Source organism: Delphinapterus leucas, chromosome 3 (genome assembly GCF_059928025.1).
Source record: "Delphinapterus leucas isolate spDelLeu-1000000601 "Yukka" chromosome 3, BTC_Dleu_Yukka2, whole genome shotgun sequence".
Taxonomy (NCBI): domain Eukaryota; kingdom Metazoa; phylum Chordata; class Mammalia; order Artiodactyla; family Monodontidae; genus Delphinapterus; species Delphinapterus leucas.
The window spans coordinates 127,363,844-127,383,162 of record NC_143131.1 but is presented as its reverse complement, the minus strand read 5'-3'; the positions used below and the strand labels follow the sequence as shown (position 1 = coordinate 127,383,162).

General features: G+C 43.5%; 1 protein-coding gene across 1 annotated transcript in view; it reads left to right on the top strand.

Annotated features, from left to right (window-relative positions):
• Positions 1-2,073: 2,073 nt before the first annotated feature.
• PDE6A (phosphodiesterase 6A) overlaps positions 2,074-19,319 on the top strand; it is a 68,930-nt gene continuing 51,684 nt past the window's right edge. The window contains exons 1-4 of the mRNA XM_022590090.3: positions 2,074-2,599; positions 10,414-10,566; positions 11,196-11,285; positions 13,018-13,158. Of these exons, the coding sequence (XP_022445798.1) occupies positions 2,126-2,599; positions 10,414-10,566; positions 11,196-11,285; positions 13,018-13,158 (858 nt within the window). The 5' untranslated portion in view covers positions 2,074-2,125. The remainder of the gene's footprint in view (positions 2,600-10,413; positions 10,567-11,195; positions 11,286-13,017; positions 13,159-19,319) is intronic.

Below are 19,319 nucleotides of genomic sequence, written 5' to 3'. Positions count from 1 at the left end.
AAAACAACAACAGCAACAAAAAAAACATTACTAAGCATCAAGAATTATGCCAGGCAGCCTTGCAAAGCCTCGGGAATCATCCCTGAGAGGTGCCTGCCCTCACTGGAGCTCACAGTATAGACGAGAAGACATATAATAAACAAGGAAACAAAAAACAAGCAAAATACATTTTAATAGTAATAAGGGAAATAAATGGATGACATGACAGGCAGGAATTGGGGAGGGGGTGGTTGAGATAAGACAACTTCGGGTGACTAGCATGAGCTGAGACCTTGATGCTGAGGAGCTGGCGAGCTGGGGAAGTGCATTCCAGACAGAGGGCTCACGTTAGTTATGGCGGGTGTGTTTGGAAAAGTTGCTGCCGTGGTCCGCCAGACCAAGGAGTCACCTGCGTACACAGTGCTGAATGGGCACAGTATATTTATTACACTCTACAATAACGGAAGTAATCTACTTTCCACTGAAGTTCATTTACACAGTTCAAAGTGCCAGCCACAGTCTACGATCCTACATTCTGCAGTGTTTACAACAGAGACATGCCAGGCTTTCACATATATATCCATAGTAACTAAAGTGTATCTTATCCAGGAAGAAAGTGCTCTTCTCTTCCTGCCCTAGTGGGTTCGGAGAGACACTCCAATGAGGATTCTGGCATTTTGAGATTCACTGGAGCTGATAACATCCATACTATTGTGTGCATTTCTGACTGACAACCCAAGAAGGTACAGATTGTCGCCAGAAAAAAAGCACCTTAAAATGTCAAAAGAAAGATCAGGGGGTTGAAGGAAAATAGATTAGAAAGTTAAGCCTCTATGGAAAGGAGAGAAATGAAAATGTTAACTAAAGGTTACCTCTGAGTGGCAGGATTATGGGTGACTTTAACGGAGTTCTTTCTGTATTTTCTACAGTAAACATGTATTTTGTAGTAGAAGAAAAAACTATGAAAGGTGTTGTTTTTATTTTATTTTTAATTTTTTAAATTTTTTATTTTTTAAAGGGAACTTTGTTTTTTATTTATTTAGTTATTTAGTTAGTTACTTAGTTGGTTAGTTATGGCTGTGTTGGGTCTTCACTGCTGTGCGAGCTTTCTCTAGTTGTGGCGAGCGGGGGCTACTCTTCATTGCGGTGCACGGGCTACTCATTGTGGTGGCTTCTCTTGTTGCGGAGCACGGGCTCTAGGCACACGGGCTTCAGTAGCTGTGGCATGAGGGCTCAGTAGTTGTGGCTCACGGGCTCTAGAGCGCAGGCTCAGTAGTTGTGGCACACGGGCTTAGCTGCTCCATGGCATGTGGGATCTTCCCAGACCAGAGCTCAAACCCGTGTCCCCTGCATTGGCAGGCAGAATCTTAACCACTGCCCCACCAGGGAAGCCCGAAAGGTGTTGTTTTTATAAAGGTCCTTCAAATTCTGAAATCAGAGAATTGTTGAAATCTAAAACTGGGAGAGGCTATGATGTGGAGATTGTGAAATCAGGGCCCATAATGTACCCAAGGGAAGCAGGCTGAGTGGTGAGCATTCAGGGTGAAGCCCTGTACTGGGGAGGCCCTGGGGAAGGGGCTGCAGAAGAGTGGGGCCAGAGGACAGGAGGTGGGTAGACAGTCCCTCTCAGCTCTAGCCATTCCTGCCACGGAGGCATTGGACACGGAATTGACTCTCCAAAGAAGCCGAACGGATCTCTTAAACAGTAAATGTAGGCTTCCATGTCGAATGTTGAAGAAAAATACCATACGGGGCAGAGAAAGCATGTCTATAACACTCTGACGTCTTGTGCTGCCAGTTTGCAGCCTCTGTTTCAGTGCTTTCTTTTAGTTGAGCTCACCTCCTGCCCTGTGCAGAAACCTCTTCTGTTAGAAGACCAAGGTGAAAAGAAAGCTCTCACCTTCTCCCATCTGGGGCCCAGAAGCATATGGAACACCCTGATCCTCATAATCCTTGTTCTGAGGAAATATTAATGATTTAATCTCCCAAGCTCACTCTCTCTCCTCTGCAGCCACACCAGTGAGATTCACAGATAAGACCCAGAGAAGTCTGGGCTGGAGCAGAACGCATCCTGACTCAGTTTTGTCACAAAAAAAGAGGCCAGCCTCAGCCCCCTCTACAGAAATAGGCAGTAGAATTCCCAGCCATGGGCGAGGTGACGGCAGAGGAGGTGGAGAAGTTCCTGGACTCCAATGTCGGCTTTGCCAAGAAGTACTACAACCTCCGCTATCGGGCCAAGGTCATCTCGGACCTCCTGGGGCCCAGGGAGGCAGCCGTGGACTTCAGCAACTACCACTCGCTGAGCAGCGTGGAGGAGAGTGAAATCATCTTCGACCTCCTGCGGGACTTTCAGGAGAATTTGCAGGCCGAGAAATGCATCTTCAACGTCATGAAGAAGCTGTGTTTCCTCCTGCAGGCAGACCGCATGAGCCTGTTCATGTACAGGGCCCGAAATGGCATTGCGGAGCTGGCCACCCGGCTCTTCAATGTCCACAAGGATGCTGTCCTCGAGGAGTGCCTGGTGGTGCCCGACTCAGAGATCGTGTTCCCCCTGGACATGGGAGTGGTGGGCCACGTCGCGCTCTCTAAAAAGATCGTGAACGTCCCCAACACAGAGGAGGTAACCTCTTCCCCGTGAGAGGGAGGGCAGGGAGGCATTATTCCATGGGGTTCTGGGGTGCAAGTGGGATGGGGAGCTGCTAGCCAACAAGACTGGGCTGGTGACAACTTGGCACTTTTCTTTCTTTTTTTTACTTGTTTACTGATAACTTTCTATTTTGAAAAAAATAATCAAATTTAGAAGAGTTCAAAAATAGTACCAAGAACTGTATACCTTTCATCCAAATTCACCAACTGTTCACAACTTACCACATTTGCTTTATGTCTCCATTTTTTCCCGACCCATTCGGGAGTCAACATATCCTTTTAATCACAGGTACTTGGCTGTGTATTTCCAGAACAAGGACATTTCTTTTATATCCAAAGCACAATGATCAAATTCAGGAAATGTGACACTGATACAATACTATTATCTAATAAACAGTCTGTATTCAGTTTTTGCCAATCATCTCAATGATACCCACATAGCACTGTCTCTTTAGTCTCCTCCAATCTGAAACAGTTTCTTGATCTATCTTTGTTTTCCATGATGCTTATGTTTTTGAAGGGTGCGGGCCGACTATTCTGGAGAAATGTCCCTCCATTTGGGCTTGTCTGAAGTGTCTTCATGTTTAGATTCAGGCTATGCATTTCTGGCAGGTATATCATAGAGGGGATGTTGTGTTTTTCTTCATGCTTTGCATCGAGGGATATAGGATGGCAGTCTGTCTCATCATGGAAACGTCAAGTTGACCACTTGGTTAAGCACTTGGCTCTGTCTTCTAAGAGTCCAGTGTTCCGTGGGATTCTCCTGGCAGCTCTGACAAAGACTTCTTTGATCACCGAGAGCAAATCACTTAATGCAGCTCTCCCCATAGCCCCCTGCCAGGGTCAATTCCTACTCATCCTTCAGATCTCAGCTTAAATTCACTTCCTCAGGGAGACCCTCCCAGGTCCCTTTGTTAGTTTCCTTCCTAAAACTATCTATCACAATAAACCCTGGAGGCCAGGGACCATGCCTGCCTTATTCTTCACTTTATCCCAGGACCCAGCAAATATCTGGGACAAAGCAGATGCTCAGTAAACACTTGGCAAAGAGACTCACAATCAAGTAATTATGCAATAATCCCTTTAACACCTGGGCCTTTGTGGGAAATGGTTTTCTCTGAAGCACACTGGGCTGGATCTCCCATGGGGCTCATCTCTCCTTGACCCTCCAGGGGTAAGGGTAAATGTTCTGCATCCAGGGGGCTTCCCTGAGGACTCATCCAACTGGATTGGAGTCTGTTTTCCCTTCGATTCTCTCTAGACTTTAACTGTAGCCAACGTGGGTTGCCACAGTCTTATAACTGATTATCCCTGTTTTACAGATGCTGAAACTGAAATCCAGAAAGTTAAGTAACTTTTTCTCCGAGTCACAGAGATAGAAAGTGGCAGAGCAGGGATTTGAATTCAGGCACTCTGGCTGGTGCCCTCACCCTTCACTGCTCTGCTGTTCTATACCTCCTCCTTATCTAAAATAGGAGGGCATTAAACGAAGTACAGTTTACAACAGGTCATTTCAAATTGCATGGCAGAAAGTTAAGATGTTAAGCTTTGAGGTCAGATCTGGGTGTGTATCAAGACTCAGTCACTTTCTAAGAACATGGCCTTGGCAAATTGTTTAGCCTGTTTGGGCTCACTTCCTAATTTATAAAACGGAGGGAGAAACCTAGTTTCTCTAAGTGCTGTTGTAGGATCAAATGAGGGAATTATTTCTCATCCAGCAAAGTCCTTGGCACATAGTAATGGCTTTTACTGGCAGCTTGTCCTCCTTGTTAATATTATTACTATTTTGTTGTTGCTGTTAAGGGTCTATTTACTCTAAGGGATGAATGCTGTACCAGGTCTGCGTGGGATTTGGAGAAGAATCCAGTCCTGCCCTTCTGGAGCTTTCAGTTTAGATTCTATTTGTGGGGAAAACAGAGAACAGAGGTGCCGAAAGCTTCTATGGACCCTGGTGTTGAGGGATTGAGGATTTAGGAAGGTTCTCTAATTCTAAAATAGCCCTAAGAGTTTGCTGAGCCCTGCGCTAAGGAACAGCTTGCTGTTTCCTGTTCAGCCCTGAAGTTCACTCTGGACGTGATGGCTGTGCTTCCCCAGAAGATTTCTGGACATGCAGCCCCCTTGGTGGGTGCCCTCAGGCTTGGAATGAAGTCAGTCCAGGTCAGCAAGCCTGTGTCCTCCACACGTGCATGTGTTCTTCCTTGAGATATTGTACTTTATTTGGGCCTTTGGATAGAAACTGGGAGTTGGATGGAAAAGGGGCAGGAGCATGGTGTAGACTGGGGTCTGGGTCATCCCTGAACCAACAAGTGATACTCTTAGCCTTTAGCTCCACCCCCGCCCCCCAAAACCTGGGACATGCTTATAATCACTGAATTTTAAAAATGTGAAACCATGAACGGAGTTTCCCAGGGTTGGAATGTGGCTCCCATGCCCTAGCACATTCCTACTTATCCTTGGGATCTCCTCAGGGAGACTTGTCGTTAGGGCTGCCAGATAAAATATAATACGCCCAGTTAAATTTGAATTTTAGATAAGCAAAGAGTACTATTTCAGTATGTGTTTTGTGCCGTCTCAAACTGCCAATAATCAATGTTGTGGTTGGACAAGGTCTTGTGGTTCTTATGATGAATGCAAGATACCCTTCAGCACTAACCATCAGGGAACTTTGAAAAAATAAAGGTTTGTTACTTACAAGACCTGGAAGTTACATAGCACACCTGGGGCCACACAGGGAGGTCTCAGGTAGAGTGGGGTCCAGCCTAGGGTTTTTTTTTTTTCTTTTGCGGTACGCGGGCCTCTCACTGTTGTGGCCTCTCCCATTGCGGAGCACAGGCTCCGGACGCGCAGGCTCAGCGGCCATGGCTCACGGGCCCAGCCGCTCCGTGGCATGTGGGATCTTCCCGGACCGGGGCATGAACCCTTGTCCCCTGCATCGGCAGGCGGACTCTCAACCACTGCGCCACCAGGGAAGCCTAAGGTTTTTATGGCGGTCGAGGGTAGGGGCATAGGCTTCCACAGGCTCACTTTTTATTAGTTAATTTAAAACATAAGAGCAGAAATTTAAATCATGGTAAGAGAAATTAGAAAACAAAAAGTGGCCCCAAATGATCAGTTATCGAGATCAACCAAGATCTTCAAAACAAAGGAGCCTCAGTGGGAGGAGGTGGCCTGGCTCTTTATCTGTGTGTGGCTGACAGCAGCGTGTGTTTATTTGAGATAGCCAAATAGCCATCTTTGAGGTGGATGTCTCAGCAATCAAAGCCTAAGTCATGCACTTAAATTACAAAAGTGAAAACAAACAAAAAACTACAAAAAGTGTCAAGCTCACACTACCGTACACCCTCTGCAATATTTACGATATACTAAAAAATTACTTACCTGAAATTCAAATTGAATTAGTCATCCTGTGTTTATCTGCTAAATCTGGCAACCCTACTTGCCATTCAGTATTTGTTTATTTATTCTTTACCCTTTCTCCTTAGGAAAGCCCATAAGGCCTGTTTGTTCCTGTGCGTCTTATTTACCACTGGTGCCCAGACCTAGTCCAGTGCCTGGGACAGAGTGGGTACTCATTACAGTTTATTTATTGAGTGAATGAATAAATGATGGCCCTGCCCCAGTGATATTGTGATTTATAAAAAGAAATATTTATTTGGTCTTTGTCCTGGTTCCTGGCACAGAACTGATCCTTGTAATTTCCTGAGTGTTAGAACCACCTGACACCGAGCTCCTAAATCCCTTGGAATTTCCTAGGTGGTCAGTGGTCTTTTGTTCTAATGTGGGGACTCTTGGTGGGCTCCTGGATGGGAGCCGGTCATGAGAAAGATAAAGGCGTGATTAGACACTTGGAACTTTTAGCCCATCCCCTATTCTCTTAAGAGGTGAGAGGGGCTAGAAATGGAGTTAATAATCTATCATGCCTTTGTGATGAAACAGCCATAAACGTCCGTAAAAGTACGGGGTTCACAGAGCTTCTGGATTGGTGAACACACGCATGTGCTGGGAGGGTGGCGCATACCCCAACTCCAGGGGGACAGAAGCTCCTGCACACAGGACCCTTCTGGATCTCACCTTATGTATCTCTTCATCGGACTGTTCACCTCTACCCTTATTATACAATAAACCTGTAAATGCAAATACTTCCCTGAGATCTACGAGCTGTTCTAGCAAGTTATCAAACCCAAGGAGGAACCTCGATTTATAGTCAGGCAGGCAGAAGTATAGATGGCAACCTGTGACTTGTATTTGGTATCTGAAGTGGGGGCAGTCTTCTGAGACTGAACCCTTTCACTGGTAGGTTCTGATTCTCCAGGTGAACAGCGTCAGAACTGAACTGAATTGTTGGATACCCAACTAGTGTCAGAGAGCTGGCCAGTGTGGAAAAAAACACCTACGCATCTAGTTTGAGAAGTGTTGTGAGCGTGGCAGTAGTGTGAGAGTAAAGGAGAACAATGAGCTTTTTCTAGACACTGACAAATCGCACTTCTGAAGACTGAACCTGAAAACACTGCCATTTCCAGAGAATCTTACATCTGTTGTCTTGCGCTCCTTCCCTCACTATGACACCTGGAACCCAGCATGCCAGGCTGGAAAGAAACCTCGAGGAGGACCTGGTCCAACACTCCAATTTTACCAAAAGGAAAACTGAGGCTCAGAGAGGTTTTGGCTACTGACAGTTTACTGACTGGCTCATAAAGCCACTCAGAGAACAAGTCCCTCCCTCCTGGGGCCCCAGGACATCACCCATCCGGTGGGGGCCTCCTTCACACTATGGTTTGAATTGTGAGTGCATGTTTTACATGATGTCCCACTGTACAGTGATAACCATTGATAACTCACCTTTCTTACTGATCTTGGCATATCCAATGCCTCTCACAGAGCCAGTGCTCAGTAAATATAAGGAAATGAATGAATCAATCCAGGAATGAATCACAGTGTATCAATGAATAAATTAATGAATGAATGCAGTGGCTGTGCTATTTACCAGCAGGAGAATAATTGTCTACAAAAACAGGGAAGGAGAGAATTCTGTGTGACAGGGCAGATGTGAGAGTTAATGAATTGTCTGGCTCTGGGCCAAGTACATCATTATTATCCAATAAATAGATGTCATCATGGGATGTAACAGAGCTTGGCACTGCGACTGTCTGAAAAGAGGAACTGGGGTTTCCAGGAATGAGAAGCAGTCTTGCATTACATTGGAATAAAATCTAAGCTCTTTACAGTGGCTTCCAAGGCCCTGTCAGATAAGGCCTCTGCCCATCTCTCTGACTTCCTTACCCTCCAATCTCCCTCACTACACTGGTGTTCTTCCTGTTTTTCAGATCGGCCAACTCACTGCCCTCTCCTGGCCTTTGCATTCTCTGTGGTCTCTGCCTGGAACGCATTTCACCTGCCTGGCTCCTCTGAGCCTTCAGCTCTCCGCTTACCTCTTGGAGAAGCGTCCCTACCCACCATGACTGACCAAAGCAGCTTCAATCTGCCACCGCTTCCATCACTGTCCATAGCATCATCCAGTTTCTCTCCTTCAAAGCAGCTGTTTACTTGCTTCTTGTCTGCCCACCCCATTTGAATGGAAGCCTCTCTAGGGAACATCCACCCCTCTTGTTCACTGCCTACCCTGAGGGTCTAGAACAGTGCCTAGCATACAATAGAAGGCACTCTGTTAATGCTAACTGAATGAATGAACAACTTCGGGCTTTCCTTAGCTCGACTTCTGATTCCTGGGCTTTAAAATGAACAGTTTGAGCTAAATTGTTTCTAAGGCCCCTCCATCTCTGATAAGCTGAGGTTCTATGACACGGTTGTTTGGAACACTGTAGATGCTGAAAATATAAGGATGACAATGACTATGCAAACACCAGTCAGTTGGCAGCTGTACTATTTGTGAGAAAGTTCCAGAGCCGAGAACTCAGTGGGAGAGAAGGTACTGGTGGATTTAGTAGTATCTGCCTCAGATGAGGGTAAGGCCCAAGTACCGTTTTCCTTGACGGAAGCGAATATCGCAAGACTGAACTGACTTCATGAAATGAATCTGAGCATGCCCCACTCAGGCCTGTGTTTAGGGATTCATCAGTGTCCTTAGAGAGCGACATGGAAAACCCCTGTGGCTAATGCCTCTTTAGAGATTTTGCTTAATCCTTGAACCCTAATTCAAGTAGAGCACTACAGGCTTCTCTTAATTCCTTTACCCTTCACCTGTTCTGAGACAGCTTCCTTGACAATAGTGCCTGTTTATTTAACCCCACTCCAACTGGAAGAAATTAACAGATGCAGAGCACCACACTCTGAACTTCTACATTGTGGAAAAAATACCGCACACCCGGTTCTAGCAAAGCTCTGTGAATTGGCTCTATGAAATACATTTCCCTTCTCAGAACGGCATGAACTGTACATGTCTGGGCTGGCTTGTGTCCAAGCAATGCTGACCGTTGGGAAACCTCACAGTGCTACCAGGAAACAGAAAGGTGGATTCTTTGGGATTTAAGACAATTCGGGTTCTGTCTCCCCTTTCTGACCACCTGGACTGCAACGCCCTGTACTGGCCTCCATGTTTGCCTTCAGGGTGAGGTGTGGGGGCTGTGTGCTCCTCTGTACTTCCACTGCTTTGAGCCAACACTTATGTCCTGCGTTACTAGTACTGATTTATCTGTGTGCTGGCCTGAATCTTAGTCTTCTCTGTATCCCTAGCGCTTAGCCTAAGGCCTGACACAAAGTGGGACTTCCATTAAGATTTGTGAAATGGGGGGCTTCTCGGGTGGCTCAGTGGTTAAGAATCCGCCAGCCAATGCAGGGGACATGAGTTTGAGCCCTGGTCCGGGAAGATTCCACATGCCGCGGAGCAACTAAGCCCATGCGCCACAACTACTGAGTCTGCGCTCTAGAGCCCGCAAGCCACAACTACTGAGCCCACGTGTTACAACTACTGAGCCCACGAGCCACAACTACCAAGCCACCGCAATGAGAAGCCCGCGCACCGCAACAAAGAGTAGCCCCCGCTCACAACTAGAGAAAGCCCGCGTGCAGCAACGAAGACCCAATGCAGCCAAGAAAAGAAAAAAAAAAAGATTTGTGAAATGGGGATATCCATTGGACTGGCTGTGTGGTGCTAGAACTGGATTGGAAAAAAAGCTGAAAGTAACAAACTATTTGGTTCAATGACCTAGACCCAGGTCTGCCCTTATCCAGCCTTCCCTGAAAGGCAGCACAGCTGAGGGCAGGTTCTGGAATCACACACACAAACAAGTAGTAAGTAACGTTAACTTTCCTGAGTTTCAGTTTCCCCTGCTGTAAGATGGACTAACGGTCCCATCTCACAGGTTATCGGGAGGAATAAAGTGAGCTGATGCGGGCAAAGCGCCACACACAGTACCTGCTGGCTACTGTGATTATTATACTAAGGTCTTTTCCGCGCTCAAGTTTCTACTTTGGGCTAAGCTGCCATCACCTCAAGAGAGCCTTCTCGAAACCTTCCTCCACAAATAAAGTCAACCCTCCGCCCCCATCCTCGGGCCCCTACAGTGCTGGGCTCACATTGTCTCCACAGCTCTTAGTGGGTTGTATTTCAGACTTTCTTCTACTGGATTTTGGAGGCTTCCAGGGCAGAAATCATCTCTAATTGCCTTCCCCTGCTGAAGTGGAGTAGATGGAAATGTCTTCATGCTTTTGTCAACAAGAGAATGGGGAGCCCCCTTACCCTACCCCTACCATGGGCACCTGGGGCTCTGTGTTGTTTTACTGTCTTTGCTCTTCATCTGCCCACTCAGGCTTGTCTCTGTCTTCCTTCAGGATGAGCATTTCTGTGACTTCGTGGACACCCTCACAGAGTATCAGACCAAGAATATCTTGGCTTCTCCCATAATGAATGGGAAGGACGTGGTGGCCATAATCATGGCTGTGAATAAAGTGGACGGGCCCCACTTCACCAAGAGAGATGAAGAGGTAAGAATGCTTTAGAAATTGCTGGGGTGGCCATGCTAGCACATTCTCCCAGCTCACAAATCCTCTGAACCTTGCTATTCGGCCTGGCCTCGGTTTCCCCATCTGTAACGCAAAGAAGTCGGTAGTCTGATGCTCTGTGAGGAAGGCAGGGCAGGATAATCATTAAGATGTTGGACTTTGGAGCCAAGAACGTAGGCAGAATTGTTCTGGTTCTGCTAATATCTGTTTGACTTGGGCATGTTGCACAAATTTCTCTGAACCTCAGTTTTCTTATTTGTAAAATGGAGATGACTTTTTAGTATCTCTTATATAGAGTATCTATAGTATCTCTTGAGGTAGTTGTGACGAGCAAGTAAGATAACATACATCAGTGACTTATCACAGGGCCTGCGAACTCAATAAATAGCAGTTTTTCATGAATACACCCCTATTAACGTAGACATTCTACATTCTGTGAGTTTTGCCCTCTTATAATGCATCATTTTATGAGTCAGCTTCCATGATCCATCTGCTCAAACTGTCTCAGATGAAGCTTTGAAAATGTTCAGACTTATTTGCTGATGGTGGAAGTGGCCACAGGAAGAATTTCTCCTTCTCATCTGTTTCCCCTCATGCTGTTTGATTTTCAGATTCTTCTCAAGTACCTCAATTTTGCAAATATAATCATGAAGGTGTTCCACCTGAGTTACTTGCACAACTGTGAGACTCGGCGCGGCCAGGTAAAGGGCTTGGCTCATTGGAATGGACTGGATGTGCCCTTTTCCTGAAGCATTGATATGCTCAACTGGAAAGGCAGTGATAATAAAAGGGCCTGGGAACCATCATACTGTCTCTGCTCAGCACCTCTGGGGTTCATGAGGTAGTAGCTGTTTGTAAAGCTGTATCCCAGGTACATGTGAAAGTATGAGATTAGATCACTCCCTAACACCATACACAAAAATAAGCTCAAAATGGATTAAAGGCCTAAATGTAAGGCCAGAAACTATCAAACTCTTAGAGGAAAACATAGGCAGAACACTCTATGACATAGATCACAGCAAGATCCTTTCTGACCCAACTCCTAGAGAAATGGAAATAAAAACAAAAATAAACAAATGGGACCCAATGAAACTTCAAAGCTTTTGCACAGCAAAGGAAACCATAAACAAAATGAAAAGACAACCCTCAGAATGGGAGAAAATATTTGCAAATGAAGCAACTGACAAAGGATTAACCTCCAAAATTTATAAGCAGCTCATGCAGCTCAATAACAAAAAAACAAACAAACCAATCCAAAAATGGGCAGAAGACCTAAATAGACATTTCTCCAAAGAAGATATACAGACTGCCAACAAACACATGAAAGAATGCTCAACATCACTAATCATTAGAGAAATGCAAATCAAAACTACAATGAGGTATCACCTCACACCAGTCAGAATGGCCATCATCAAAAAATCTACAAACAACAAATGCTGGAGAGTGTGTGGAGAAAAGGGAACCCTCTTGCACTGTTGGTGGGAATGTAAATTGATACAGCCACTAAGGAGAACAGTATGGAGGTTCCTTAAAAAACTACAAATAGAACTACCATATGACCCAGCAATCCCACTACTGGGCATATACCCTGAGAAAACCATAATTCAAAAAGGGTCATGAAAAAAAAAAAAAAGGGTCATGCACCAAAATGTTCATTGCAGCTCTATTTACAATAGCCTCGAGATGGAAACAACCTAAGTGTCCATCATCGGAAAAGACACAGACCTACTAGAGAATGGACTTCAGGATATGGGGAGGGGGAAGGGCAAGCTGTGACAAAGCGAGAGAGAGGCATGACATATATACACTACCAAACGTAAGGTAGATAGCTAGTGGGAAGCAGCCGCATAGCACAGGGAGATAAGCTCCGTGCTTTGTGATCACCTGGAGGGGTGGGATAGGGAGGGCGGGAGGGAGGGAGACGCAAGAGGGAAGAGATATGGGAACATATGTATATATATAACTAATTCATTTTGTTGTAAAGCAGAAACTAACACACCATTGTAAAGCAATTATACTCCAATAAAAATGTGAAGAAAAAAAAAAAGCTGTATCCCAGACTGATTGCATGAACAAGCTTTCAAGTCAGGCAGCTTGGATTTGAATCCCTGCTAAGCCATTTACTAGCTCTAAGAGCGAATCACTTAACCTCTCCGAGCTTCAGTCTCCCCATTTGAAAAATGGGGAAAATTATGGGATAATGTATGTAGGGCACTTGTGCTCAGCCAATGTTCGTTATTATCATTCTTATTAACAACCTAGGAGATGAAAGAAATGGGAAGAGTTGGACCCAGTAGAAGCTGCCCAGTTATTCACCTCTCCAAACCTCAGTTTCTCCATCTATAAAATGGGGACAATTATTGTATCTCTTGGTTATTGTGAGCTGCTGCTCTGTGCCTCAGAAACACTGACTATGTTTTTGTATTTTTTCAGATACTACTGTGGTCTGGGAGCAAAGTCTTTGAAGAACTTACGGACATTGAGAGGCAGTTCCACAAAGCCCTGTACACAGTCCGAGCCTTCCTCAACTGTGACAGATACTCCGTGGGGCTCTTGGACATGACCAAGCAGAAGGTGAGAAGACTTCAGGGGCAGACATTTCCAAGAACAGGTTAAATATATACCAGGTGGAGCCCAGACTTCTATCACAAATTCAGTGCTCAGGGAAGAGTCTGGGAGGATGTGGATGGTTGTGAAAAGGTTTTCATAGGTCTTTTACACTGAGAAGAGGACTACCAACCTTTAAAGAGGAAAAGTCATTCTAGGGCACAGGGGAGTAAAAATAACCTGTATCTTCCCTAGTCTGTTGGAAAAAAATGAGTATGTGAGAAGAAGGCGTGATGAGGTGGTGAAGGTAGGTGATAAAGAAGTTTCCATGCAGGATGAAAGTCCAGAAAAAAGAAAGTTGCCAACTTCAGGAATTCTCAGAAAATGCACTCAAAGGTGGGCAGAAACCTTTCCTATGGTGTATGGAGCCCAAGGCTCAGCCAGGCAATTGAAGTGGATGCTTATGCTTAGATCTGGTCCCTCAGAATGCTCTGGGGTCACGTTGGCTAAGGCGGCAGAGACTCAACTGGCCCCCAGTCATGTTCTTCAGCTAGCTTTTCCCAAACCAACTCTCCCATTGCTCTTTCTCTACCTGTCTCTGCCTCCTGGAGCTAATCATCTTCTGCCTTGGAGCAGAGTTCCAGAGTTACCTAGATATGTGATTTCCTCTCCCAAAGTCCCAAGATCCCTGTCGGTTTCATTTTGCGTGCTTTATCATGCTGCGTGTGGTACACAGCCCAGTGGAGACCCTCTAAGTATTTGGTCGAATGAATAAATGAATTGCAGAATCCGGGGTTGGAAAAGGCCTTAGGTCTAGTCCAGAGGCTCCCAAATGTGACAGTAAATTAGAATCTTCTGAAGAACTGTTTAAAAATTGCTGGGCTAATCATCAAAAAGTCTACAAACAATAAATACTGGAGAGGGTGTGAAGAAAAGGGAAGCCTCCTACACCATTGGTGGGAATGTAAATTGGTACAGCCACTATGGAGAAGAGTACGGAAGTTCCTCAGAAAACTAAAAATAAAATTACCATATGATCCAGCAATCCCACTCCTGGGCATATATCCGGACAAAACTATAATTCAAAAAGATATATGCACCCCTATGTTCATAGCAGCAGTATTCGCAATAACCAAGACATGAAAGCAACCTAAATGTCCATTGACAGAAGAATGGATAAAGAAGATGTGGTGCATATATACAATGGAATATTACTAAGCCATAAAAAAGAATGAAATAATGCCATTTGCAGCAACATGGATGGACCTAGAGATTATTATGCTAAGTGAAGTAAGTCAGACAAAGACAAATATCATATGATATCACTTATATGTGGAATCTAAAATAAAAATGACACAAATGAACTTATTTATGAAACAGAAACAGACTCACAGACTTCGAAAACAAACTTATGGGGCTTCCCTGGTGGCACAGTGGTTGAGAATCTGCCTGCCAATGCAGGGGACACGGGTTCGAGCCCTGGTCCGGGAAGATCTCATGTGCCGTGGAGCAACTGGGCCCGTGAGCTACAATTACTGAGCCTGCGCATCTGGAGGCTGTGCTCCGCAACGAGAGAGGCCGCGATAGTGAGAGGCCAGCGCCCTGCGATGAAGAGTGGCCCCCGCTTGCCACAACTAGAGAAAGCCCTCGCACAGAAGCGAAGACCCAACACAGCCAAAAATAAATAAATTAATTAATTAAAAACAAACAAAAAACAACAAAAAAACAAACTTATGGTTACCAAAGGGGAAATGTGGAGAGGAGGGATAAATTAGGAGTTTGGGATTAACATATACATACTACTATATATAAAATAGATAATCAACAAGGACCTGTAGCACAGAGAAATCTACTCAATATTCTGTAATAACCTATATGGGAAAAGAATCTGAAAAAGAATTGATATATGTATATATATAATGGAATCACTTAGCTGTATACCTGAAATTAATACAACATTGTAAATCAACTATACTCCAATAGAAAATAAAAATTAAATTCAAAAAATAATAAATAGAAAATCTAACTAGACCTATAACAAATAAAGAGATCGAGTTAGTAATTTAAAAAAGACTTCCTACAAAGAAAAGCCCACAGGCACATATTTTCACGGATGAATTCCACCAAATATTCAAAGAAAAATTAATGCCAATCCTTCACAAACTCTTACAAAATAAAAGAGGATGGAACATTTCCCTACTCATTCTATGAGGCCAGTATTACCCTGATACCAAAGATATCACAAGAAAAAACCCTACAGACCAAAAACCCTACAGAATACAGATGCAAAAAATCTTCAACAAAATACTAGCAAAGTAAAACCCTGGTCACATATAAAAACCATGGTCAATTGATTTTCAACAAGGGTGGCAAGACCATTCAAAGGGGAAAGAATAGTCCTTTTAACAGATGGTGCTGGAACAACTGGATATTCACATGCTAAAGAATGAATTTGGGGTCCTACTTCACATCATATACAAAAATTAATTCAAAATGGAGCACAAACCTTAAACTATAAAATCTCTCAGAAGAAAACATAGATGTAAATCTTTGTGGCCTTGGATTAGGCAACAGTTTCTTCGATATGACATCAAAAGCACTAGTAACCAAAGGAAAACCAGATAAATTGGGCTCCATCAAAATTTAAAACATTTGTGCTTGAAAGGACACTAATGAAGAAAGTTAAAAGACAATCCATAGAATAGGAGAAAATATTTGCAAATTGTATGTCTGATAAAGGTCTAGTATGTAGAATATAAAAGGAACTCTTAAAATTAGAAGTATGGACAGACTTAGAGAGCGAACTTATGGCTACCAAGGGGGAAGGGTGGGGAGAAGGGATAGTTAGGGAGTTCCAGATAGACGTGTACACACTGCTGTCTTTAAAATGGATAACCAGGTAGATCTCTGCCGGGGACATGGGGAAAGCGAGGGGCCTGCAGGCCTGGGTGCACCAGGCTACCGTGAGGCCCACAGCGGAGGCCACGCCCGGCCCCAGGCCCCCCACATGGGAGGCAGCCCCTCTGCAGGCCTCGGCTGGCGGAGTCGGGGGGGACAGAGTGGCATGAATGCCAATGTCTTTGCTGGGACCACGAAAGACCCCAGTGCCTTGGTGCTGAAGATGGGCATGGACGCAAGGGGCGTCACCTCCATCAGGAGAGGTGCCGAGGCCAAGGCTGTTTTGCCCAAGGAGGAGAAGCTGAAGCTGAGGTGTAAGAGGTGGCTGTAGAGGGATGCAGTTTCAATCCCTGGTCTGGGAACTAATCCCATATGCAGCGGGGCAACTAAGCCTACGCGCTGCAAATACTGAGCCTGCGCGCTCTGTGCCACAACCAGAGAGAAGCCCGTGCACCACAACGAAGAGCCCACGTGCCGCAAGGAAGAGCCAGCGCAGCCAAAATAAAATTTTAAAAAATAAATAAAATAAAATAAAATGGATAACCAACAAGGACCTACTGTATAGCACAGGGAACTCTGCTCAACGTTATGTGGCAGCCTGGCTGAGTCACTCTGCTGTACACCTGAAACTATCACAACATTGTTAATCGGCTATAACATAAAATAAAAAGTTAAAAAAAAATTAGGAGTATGGGATTAACAGATACGAATTAATATACGTAAAATAGATGAGCAACAAGGATTTACTGTATAGCACAGGGAACTATACTCAATATCTTGTGATAACCTATAATGGAAAAGAATATATATAACAATCACCTTGCTGCACACCTGAAACGAACACAAAATTGTAAATCCACTATACTTCCATTTTTTTTTAAGTTTGATGTTTTGCTCATGAAGGAAAAAAAAAAACCTCCTACAACTCAACAATAAAAAGATAACCCAATTTAAAAAAATAAAGTAAAATGAAATAAATAAACATTGCTGGGGTACACGATAGTCTGCCTTTTTTACATAATGTTCTGTGAACGTAATTTTTATCAGTACGTGTGGATTCTTTTAAGACAACATACATACACATAACATACACACAGAAAAGAGCGCTAATTACAGGAGAATAGTTCGATGAATTACCACAGAATGAACATCCCACTGAACTACCACCAAGATCAAGAAATAGAACATAACTGGCCCCTTTCTTACCCCTTTCCAGTAACTCCCACCCCTTCCTCCCTAAAGGTAACCACTATCTGACCTTTAAAGCCATGTTAGTTTTGCCTATCTTTGAAGTTCATATAAATGGAATCATATAAATACATACTCTTTTGCGTCTGGCTTCTTTTGATCAACATTTGGGTTGTAAGATTCATTCTTATTGCTCCTCATAGCATTAGTTCATTAATTTTCATTCTTGTGGAATATTCCATTATATGAATAATCTGCAAAGTATTTATTTTTTCTACTGTTGATGGACATTTGCATTTTCAGGTTTGGGCTTTTATGAATATTGCTATTATGAACACTCTAGTACATATTTTTTGGTACACAGTTGGACCCATTTCCCATTTCAGTTAGGTATTTACCTGGGAGTAGAAATTCTGGGTAATAGCTTTTTTTTTTTTTTTTTAAATATTTATTTATTCATGGCCACGTCGGGTCTTAGTTGCAGCATGCAGGATCTTTCCTTGTGGTGCACGGGCTTCTCTCTAGTTGTGGTGCATGGGCTCCAGAGCACATGGGCTCGGTAGTTTGCGATGCACAGGCTCTCTAGTTGAGGTGCGCGGTCTCAGTAGCTGTGGCACACGGGCTTAGTTGCCCCGTGGCATGGGGGATCTCAGTTCCCTGACCAGGGATCGAACCTGCGTCCCCTGCATTGGAAGGCAGACTGTCAACCACTGGACCACCAGGGAAGTCCCTAGCTTTTTTTTTAATTGAAGTACAGTTGATGTACAATATTATATAAGTTACTGGTGTACAATATAGTGATTCACACTTGTTAAAGGTAAGAATTACCTTTAATATTACTCTTCTGGGTAATAGTTTTGATATTGCCAATCTGATTTTCAAAATTATTGTACCATTTTACCCTCCCACCAGCAATGTAGGGGGTGTCCTCACTAATACTTGGTATTGCCATCTTACTAATTTAGCCATTTTGGTGGGTGTGTAGTGTTATCTCTTTGGGTGTTAACATGTGTCACCTAATGACCAGGAAGATTTATGTTTATTGACCATTTGGATACCTTTTGTGAAGTGCCTGTTCAAGTCTTTTCCCCATTTTTTAAATTCTATTGTATGTTTTTATCTTACTTATTTGTCAGAGTTCTTAACAAATTCTGGATATGGGTCCTCTGTTGAATGCAACATTGCAAATATCTTCTCCCATACTGTGCTCTCATTAACTCATGTAAGTTTTAAATTATCATGTAGCCCAATTTATCAATCTTTTCCTTTATTGGATTTTATGCCCTATTTAAGAAATCTTTCCTGGCCCCAAGGTGATAAAGATATTCACCTATGTTAACTTCTAAAAGCCTTATTGTTTGAACTTTCACATACAGCTCTACAATCTACCTGACAATTCTAAAATGTATAGCATGAAGTAGCGTCAATATTAATTTTTCCCATACAGATATCCAATTGACCAGTACTTGAAAAGACCATCCTTCTCCCCCACTGTTCTACTGAAAAGACCATCTTTCTCTATCATACCTCTATCATCAATCAAGTGTCCATATATTGGGTCTGTTTCTGGACTCTCTATTTTGTTCCCTTGGTATATTTATCTATTCTTCTGCAATACCATACTGTCTTAATTATAGTAGCTCTATAAAATATCTTGATATGCAGTGGTAAAACACCTCTAAGTTTGTCATTATATACTAGAGTTTTTCATCATGTTTTATGTCTCTTACACTCCTTTCTGTATTTCCCACCCTTTTATATTTTTGTTTTTCAGTTTGAATATTTCTTCTGATCTATCCATGAATCTTCAGTTGTGTCTAATTGGCTGTTAAAACTATCTATTGAGTTCTTAATTTCAGGTATTTTTCAATTTTAGAATTTCCATTTCACCTTTCTTGAGGTTTCCAGCGCTCTTCTAAAATTCTCTATTCTGTATTTGATTTCTTGGACATAATCAGTTATTTTAGAGTCTGGGTCTGAGAGCTATAATATCTGTAGATATATTCTATGGCTGTCTTTCTATAGTCTGTTTTATCTCTTGATTTTCAGTTAATCCTTATCTTGTACATGACTATTTATTTTTGTTTGAACATTAGAGACAC